This window comes from Pelodiscus sinensis, chromosome 25 (genome assembly GCF_052426305.1).
Source record: "Pelodiscus sinensis isolate ZL-2025 chromosome 25, ASM5242630v1, whole genome shotgun sequence".
Classification (NCBI taxonomy): Eukaryota; Metazoa; Chordata; order Testudines; family Trionychidae; genus Pelodiscus; species Pelodiscus sinensis.
Genome location: NC_143076.1, coordinates 21,340,256 through 21,348,845, shown reverse-complemented (window position 1 = coordinate 21,348,845; position 8,590 = coordinate 21,340,256). Strand labels below are relative to the sequence as shown.

General features: G+C 45.1%; 1 protein-coding gene across 6 annotated transcripts in view; it reads left to right on the top strand.

Moving 5' to 3' along the window:
- The first annotated feature begins 2,951 nt into the window (after positions 1 to 2,951).
- Positions 2,952 to 8,590, top strand: part of DDX6 (DEAD-box helicase 6) — a 31,305-nt gene continuing 25,666 nt past the window's right edge. Inside the window, exons 1-2 of one of the 6 annotated variants that reach the window (XM_075909584.1) lie at positions 2,952 to 3,091; positions 6,657 to 7,117. In XM_075909584.1, coding sequence (XP_075765699.1) covers positions 6,918 to 7,117 — 200 coding nt within the window. In that variant the 5' untranslated portion in view covers positions 2,952 to 3,091; positions 6,657 to 6,917. The other 5 variants (XM_075909581.2, XM_075909579.1, XM_075909582.2 and 2 more) reach the window with 5 other exon arrangements.

Sequence of the window (8,590 nt, the reverse complement as noted above, 5' to 3'; positions counted from 1 at the left end):
GTATGAAGAGGTTTTTCCAACATTTTGCTATCTAGATTGGGCCAAATATCCTTGTGGAATGAGGAATAAAGGGGTTACCGAAAGAGCATGGTTGCTCTTCCACTAAAAAAAGTGGAAGAACAAATGCGTCCCCGGATGCGGAAGAGTTTTTTCCGGGATACCTCTGGAGTCCCAGAAAAACTCCGGCAGTCTAGCTGTACCCTCACTGGGTTGACAGGATGTGTGGGCTCTAGGGTGGGAATGAGGGATTTGGGTGTGGGAAGGGGTGAGACGTGCAAGCTCTGGGAGGTAATTTATATGCAGGAGGAGGTGGAGATGGGGATGCTGGCTCCAGGTTGGGAAGTTTTTGGGTCAGGTGGATGGTTGGGGTACTGAGCTAGCCATAGGCTTGTGGATGTGAGGGTACAGGAGTTTGGGTTGAGGTATGTGAGGGGCTCAGGGCAGGGAGGTTGGGAGTATGATGGCACCAGGACACAGATTTGCAGTGTGTGGATGGTGCAGAAGTGTCGTGGCGGAAGACTGAGGATGTGGGGGTGCAGGAGTTTGGGGATGTGAGAGGCTCAGGACAGGGAGCTCCAGTATATGATAGGCTCAGATCTAGGGTCTGGGGTGGGGTGGAGGTGCAGGAGTGTTATGATGCTGTGGCCAAATGGGGGCTTGGCCACAATTGGAGGGTTGTTGGCCAGGCTTCATTTTTAAATAAAATATTATGTCAAACACAAAAAAGTTTCAGCATTGTCTTTATTTATGAGAAGGGCAGGGAACCTGTTTTGAGTCAGGGATCAGTGACCCACAGAAAAGTCAGTTGGGGCCACAAGTGAGATGCAAAAAAAAAATTCCTCCAAAACCCTCCCCAAGCCTCACTAATATGGCTCCAACTGTGCTGGTGGGAGCAGGGGACATGGTACTGGGGAAAGGTGCTAGTGGGTGCTGAGGCAGAGTGCCAGTGGGGGCAGGGAGTCTGCGACACATGCCTCCCCCTGGGACTCCTATCCCCTCTCCCCCTGCCCGGTGCACCTCCTCTGGGAATGGACTCCTACCCCCCACCCCCCAGAAGAGGAGGGAAGCTCCAGCAGGCGCCTCCTCCCAGGACTCCTCCCCACTCCTACAGAGGAGGAAAGCTCCGGCGCGTGCCTCCTCTGGGGACTCCTCCCCCTCAAAGAGGAGGGAAGCCCCGGCATGCACCTCCTCTGGGGATTTCCCCCCAGCAAGTCCTTGGCACACCACAGACCTGGGTTGTGGTGCCACGCCGGCTGTTTGGGGGAGAGGGAGCAGCCAGCGCACTTCCTGAAATCCTGAAGTGGCGCACAGCTGCTGGACTTCCTTCCACCCCACAGGAAGCCGGAACTACCTCCATTGTTACTAGAGGAAGGTAGTGGGGCTTCTTGGGGGTGGAGTGAAATGGGGGGCCCCCCTGAACGCCTTGTGATCAACTGGTTGAGCCCTCCCAATTGACCAGTCAATTGCGATTGACGGGTTGGTGACCACAGCAGTACGCAGTGCCAGTCTTTGACGAAATGGCACCCCAAACAAGGGATGTCTTTAGTGCCCCTTTCCAATCGTTAAACTTTTTTTTTTTGCATTTGTACCCCACTTCACAACTTCGGAGCATGGGTGGCACGTGTGCTTTATTGGTCATATAAGGTTGACTGGCAATGCCCTGCCCCTTATATACACCCATAAGGGCATGTCTGACAACTTCTAGGAGGTTTGAGGAAAATGCAGTTATCAGAAAGTCTGGAAGGTTAAAACAAGATTCTACAAAAGATCCAGAACATTCTAGGAGGTTAGTAAAAAAAATGAATCCACATACAGAGTACCTGTGTTTAGCATTCTATTTTCCCTTTTGCAACTAACAACAAAAAAAAGCACCCGGCCCCCCTGGAAGTTACCTAGGTCACCTGATTCTAAATTAAGCCCTGACTGTACTTACAAACTTGCTTTTCCTGTATTCCCTGCTGTCTTCAGAAGCTTCTTCTGGGGCCCTGTCATGCAAAATTAAAAATCGTTTGACTGTTAAATTGTTTGGTACTTTATTAATGATGCGAGGGTATCTTAGTAAATAATGGTTTAAAAGGAACAGTGCAGCTAAATAATTAACAAAATACTATTTGGTTAAGTGAGAGAGCATAAAAGGAAGGCATGGAGAAAATGTTTCCCTTGAGCAGAACAGCTAAGTGCTAACCCATGTAAGAATAAATACAGATATGAGAGAGATGGACATACAAATTTGAGTATAAAGGATAATTACTTCGGGAATATATTCAAGCTTTTGTCTACTAAATTACCATTTTCTATTATGCAGATGTGTGTTGTTAAAAAACTCAATTTTCTTTTTAAAATAATCTGATTTAAAACTTTTTTTCATTCACCTTCAACTGTTTCCATATTATTTTTTGCCATTGATGTTCAATATTTTTTCCAGCAGAGATTTAATACAGTGTTATATTATGAGGGCAGCAAAACTTGAAATATCATTTGTAAAACCTATTTGCCGCCACAACTGTTCGTTTGTAATGAAGAACAGAAAGAGCACGCTGTCAGCTCCTCCTCGCGTGCTGGCTGAGACTCCCTAAATTACTAAGTCGAAGGGTTGTTCAGAAAGTTATTCCCGGCAGTCGCTAATTTTGACACTTTCCTCCCGGGGGAGGGGAACAACCCCTGCGTGTCCAGTCGGCACCGTCTCACCCAGGGTCCCTAGACGAGGCTCGAGTCTCTCTCGGGACCGACTTTGCTGTGAGCGTCGCAGGGCCGCGGGCAGCCTGAGGCGGGTGTTCAGCCGCTCACGGGAGCCGGGGCCACGGCGCGAGCTGCGCCTCAGTTAGACGGAGCCCACGAGGGAGCCGCGCGCGCAGCCGGGGGGAAGCGGAGGGCGGGAGGCCGCGAAGCGCGCGGCAGCTTCTGTGACGCGGAGGAAGGAGGCGGTGCTGGGGGCCCCTGTAGAAGAAGCGGGCGGCGAAGAGCGCGGCAGGGAAACGGCCGCGGCTGAGCGGAGGCGGGTCGAGCCCTGCGGCAGCCCCCTCCCTTCCGCCTGACCAGGCGGGCATGGCCGGCCGGCGCTGCGGCTCCTCGCGGGAGCGGCTGAGTGCAGGTGACGGCGGGGGCGGGGTGACGGCGCGAGGCGTCCCGGCGGCTCGCAGCAGCGCTGAGGTAACGGGGGGCGGGGCCTGGCCGCGGCCCGGCCGGGAGGGGGAGGGCGCACGGGAGGAAGAAGGAAGCCGCCATCTTGGAGCGTCGAATCGCCATAACAAGGCACCAAGCGGGCAAGTGAGCGGTTCCTTAGCGCTGGGAGAGCGGGCAGCCCAGCCGGCGGCGGGGAGCAGGCTCCCGAGGAGCGGCTTTGGGGACAGGGCATGGGGCCGCGCGGGCCTGGGCGGCCGCTTCTTTGGTGAGGCCTGCGGCCTTGCCCCGCACTAGGGGCTGGGCCTGGCCTTGCGGGCGGCCACTCGAGCCCGGAGGCGGCGGGGGGCGCAGTGCGGGGAGGGGTCTGGCGGGTCTCACCCCCCCCGCATGGAGACCGGTGTGTTCGCTGCCCCGGAGGGGCGTGTTACCCAGGGCGCGGGCGATCGCTGCTGCGGGGGGCGGCGCTGCGGTGTGTGCGGGGGTCATGTGGGGGGGAGGCTTGTATCTGGCAGCCTGACCTTGAGGGCGGGGGGGGGCGGCGCTGTTGTATCTTTTAGGGGCCCTGCCCGGGGGGCGGGTTGGGCGTCAGGGGAGCACCGCCCCCGCGGGGTCTGGGGCCCGAGCGGCCGGGGGTGTCTTTTGTTTGCCCGACGGATGGTGCCCGCTGATGTTGCGCAGATACATTTCTAGGGTTTATGGACGTTTGCTGTTAGGCCGGGCGCCCGCCTTTCGGAATCGCCCCCTTTCCTAAGCACTGCAGAAACTGCATCGGACTCACACCAAAGCTTGGTGGTGAAGCGCTGTCAGTCCCGGGCTGAGCCCCATGGCGAAGTGGGAGGGAAGCAATAAATGCTTAAGCTGCTGCGCTCCATTGTTTGGTTCGGAAAACGAGACCTTTTTCTGGTGTGTAGAAGGATGAGACTATGGCTGACATTTCTGAACTGATTGGAGCTTCAGTGAGGGCTTTTATGGTTAGAGGAGATGTAGGTCGGTTCTGGGGCAGCTCACCTCCGCCTACTAATGAGGTCTTTGCTAAGATGCAAGGGAGTAGTTTTTATAAACAACGAAAGAGTGATTCCTGGGATCTCTTAAAAAGTGTCCCCTCCCAGTCTTGTTTTTTCTTGTAGCGTTATGTGCTATCTTTAGGCAAAAATCAAAGCTCCCAGGGAAAAGGAGGATGTTCACTGCAGAAAGGGGAGTGGAAATAATATAGTTAGTGGCAGCGGCTTCCAGAGTCCTGCATACGTGGTCAAAATGAAGAAAGGAAATGCTTAGAAAAGGGGGAGGGGGAATGTTGAGGTTTGCTAGTAAAGAGCACTAATTTTTTAAGCTGTCCCTGAAGTTTTAGGTTTGTTCAGATTTATTAAATATTGTTTTACTCTATAACATAATCTAATGTTTTTCCTGTGAGTGTTAAGGAGTGCAAAGGCATGTTGTCAGGTAAAATAGCATGAAAGTAGGTTATTAAACAGAGCCTTAAAAAATTCAAAATTGAATTTACTTCTTGCTGTAACTCCCTGTTTATATGTTTGCTGCTTCTGGACTAGCTATATGTTTCAATTTTTTTTTTAGTAGTAACATAGAAGGGAAATGTCTAAATCCAAATAGTGTTTCTCTTGACTTCTTAAACATTCTAATACTTAAAGCATTTCATTAAAATGATTTTTGGATGTATAAGTGTCCCTGTAAATTAAAGGTACTTGAAAATGATCTGTGTCAAAATATTTCACCTCAAAAGGTGTGCCATGTAAAATGACTTGACAGATATTGGAGGAGGTATTTAAACATGGTTTTGTGCAGTTAGCAGTACTTCACATACTAATTTTAACGGTTTCCCTTCCATAGTCACTTGCTTTGTCTTTACTGTGAAATACAAGTAAAGGAACTGAGGGCTGATTTAAAAAAAAGACAACTTGGTTGTAAAACAATAGACATTGTCAGACTCAGAAGCAAGTTGTTGTACTTAAAACTACTTAGAATTGCTCTTGAAAGTGACTAGATAATGTCCCTTTAAGGAATGTTAGTATTTGAATTATATAGGTGATTTTTTTTTAACCTTGGTATGGACAAGGTATCAGGTAAACAACTTCTTTATAAGAGTTCAGTGATCAGCTAATGCCACCTTTTGTTTTGCATTTATTTTATACAGTGCAGTTCTTTGTAGTGGTGATACTGTAAGTCAAGCCTGTAAATCCTTTCCCCCTTCCTTGTGAGGGAGGTAGACTTGTTAGTAACAGTTCTAGGGTTACTTCACAGTAACTTATCTTGTAGTTGCACTTCAGTAATTTTCTATGAAGAGTACAAGTCATTGTGTTTAGCAAACAAAATATCAAACCATTATAATACTTTCCCAATATTGTCACTAAATTTTGAAGCTTCAGGGGGTAGCTGAGTTAGTCTGTACAGGGGGAAAAAAACACCAAGAAATGGTCTGTGGTAGCACTTTATAGACTAACAAAACATGTAGATGGTGGTATGAGCTTTCATGGGCACAGTCCACTTCTTCAGTCATCACTTCTCCACCCCAGTCATCTGAAGACGTGGTTTGTGCCCACGAAAGCTCATAATACCATCTACATGTTTTGTTAATCTATAAAATGCTACCAGACCATTTGATGTTTTTTTACTAAATTTTGAATTGGTTTTGTATGTACTTATTTTCTGAGGGCAACAGGCAGGCGTTTTAGTGAGGAAAACTTTTTTGAATTTATCTCAAGGTGTTAGCACAATTAAAACATTAAGAAGGGAGTCTCTAAGACTTGTCAGATTTGCTGTCTCAGATAAGAAAACTGAAGTATTGTAAGTAGTTGTTTACCTTTCTTGAATGAAATAAAACAGGAAGTTGTTTTGATTCACTGAGTGAAGGACTTGTGTTCACTATTGGAAGTTGAAATTGTTGTGTTTTTTTTTAATTGTACAGCTTACCCATTAAATCAGCAGTTAAAACTAAACGACTTTCAGATTTCCAGTATTGTTCAGGTTATTTCAGATGTTTTTTCAGCCTTACTTGCTATATTAATGTGCTCTTCTTTTCTGCTGCTACTCCAATTGAGAGAGGAAAAGAGCAAGTAAAGTAACTGCATAAATACTCTCTTCTCCTCCCCCCCTTCTAATTTAGAGGACTGCATCTCCTATTCTTAATTAATATGTAGCCATTACTTTATGGTGATAAACAGTTGCTGTGTTCTAACCCGGAGATGGCTGCACTTCAAATGTGGGTGAAATATCTCTGTGACTCATACCTATGTTACTGAGGTGAAGTTAATATTTGTAAAATACTTAATCACATAAAAATGCGAGGAGTACACATTTTTACAGAGTTCCACATTATGGCATAAGATTTAAAAATGAGGACATAATCATATGGAAGCTAACTTATTTATGATACTGTCTTTTAAGACAAAGTGCTGAGGATTTGGATGCTTGTGGTGATGCTTCAGTTCATATAGCATAATAGTTTGTAATCACAGTAATGTGATATATTTGTACACAGTCAATTCGTGTATTAATTGTTTTTTCTGCATCTTTTTCAGATTGATGTGAGTGAATTCAGATGGAATTCAACTTTGTTAGAGGGCTTTTTTAAAAAAAGTTGTTCCACAAGTGCATCAGAGCAAGTTACTACTTTACTGTTGAGAGACTTACAGGTGCTTGCCTGCATTGCAATAAAGGACTCATATATTGAGCAAGACTTATTTATCTCTTCATTTTGGAGAGTCTAATAAACTGTTATTACAGTTTCTGTACTGACTTTCAAAGTTTTGACGTCTAAAAAGACATCCTTACAAACAAACATGAGCACGGCCAGAACAGAGAACCCTGTTATAATGGGTCTATCCAGTCAGAATGGGCAGCTTAGAGGCCCTGTAAAACCAAGTGCAGTCCCAGGAAGTGCGGGGACACAGACTCAGCAACAGATGAACCAGCTGAAGAACACCAATGCAATCAATAATGGAACTCAACAGCAAGCGCAGAGTATGACCACCGCTATTAAGTAAGTATTTGCATAAATGTTAAGTAGTGTCTTAAGTGTTGAGTTGCTAGGCATTGGAGAGTAAAATTTCTTGTGTTGTCCTATTGCTACTTTAAAATGCAAAATATGCTGTCAGATGAGAATATGCACTACTGATAATTCAGAAGATTAATGTGAAATTAATATACTCTCTGGCAGATCCTGGTTATTTATCAGTTGTGAGAATTAAGTTAAGGCATGTTGTTAAGGTGTATATTATTGCAAAGCCAAGGTTGATGGCTTACCATAATTGCTTTTCTTCCTTCCTTGATTACTCATCCCTGAGAAACATCTTTTCATTCTGATCACTTGTTGAGCATCAGTACTAATGGTGAGGGGAAAATAGGGAGTCCCTGTAGTTTAATACAAGTGTATATGACCATAGCTTAATACAAGTTGTAAATTGTGACATAATGGACCTCAGTCACTTTGTGTATTGTCTTGTTTCCTTGTCTCCTATTCTACCCACACACAGGTCAATTACATGAGTTTTTTAGATATTTCTCATTAAATGCTAGAACCAGAGAGTAATATTTTAAAACTGGAAATTCCAGTTTTTCATTGACCCAAATTGCTCATTTTCTTTCCTAGATGATTCACAAAACATGACTTTTAAAATGTGTAATCCCTATATTTAAATTTAATTTTTATACTAGTCCAGGTTTGAATAAAGTGTATATGGAACAATTGTAACACTAAACTCCTCAGTTCCTTCCTCTCCCCCCAAATTAGGAGTTTCTAAAAAAGCATTATAAACTATGGGTTCAGGACTTAGAAATTGGAGGGAAGAACTATGCCCATATCCAGCTTCAAATTTTGGTCTGTTACTTGAGACATGTGTAAAGTGAACTTTTTATGCTGCATAAATGTCATATATTTTCCTCTTTATGCTTTTTCAACTGCTTTAGTAATTTTGAAGAAACTGCTTGCCAGATGAAGAGAATGGAATTCACGGAAGTGGTCCAAAATATAGTATGGCTTTAGTCCAAAGCCTTAAGTTATTGAGAATCTGGCTAACAGGACATCAGTTGGGGATGGGAAGAAAACTTTTCTCCTTTTTCCTCGTGGTTGAAATTGTACAGATTAGACAACTGAATTGTGTTCTTACTGTATTTCAAGGTATTAGATATGAGCATTTGACACTGAGAGCAGATACAGTTTATCATGAAGCAGTGCTGTGTTGTCATATGACAGTTCTTATCTTTGGAAAAAAGATAGGATTATAAGATTGGCTAGGAGAAACTTGGCTAGGATTTGAAATAGTGAGAGGAACTTCCTGAAGTGAATAGTTGCTGGTCATATTTGCTAGTAGCTATAAGAGTGAGTAGCTAATCAGTTCTTGAGAAACTCTCCTCTTAAAATAGTCTAAGAAAAACACAGCATTTCTGACTTACCTAATTATGGCAGCTTTTTTGATGCATCTACATCGTGACATTTAGAGAGCAGTATAGTGTT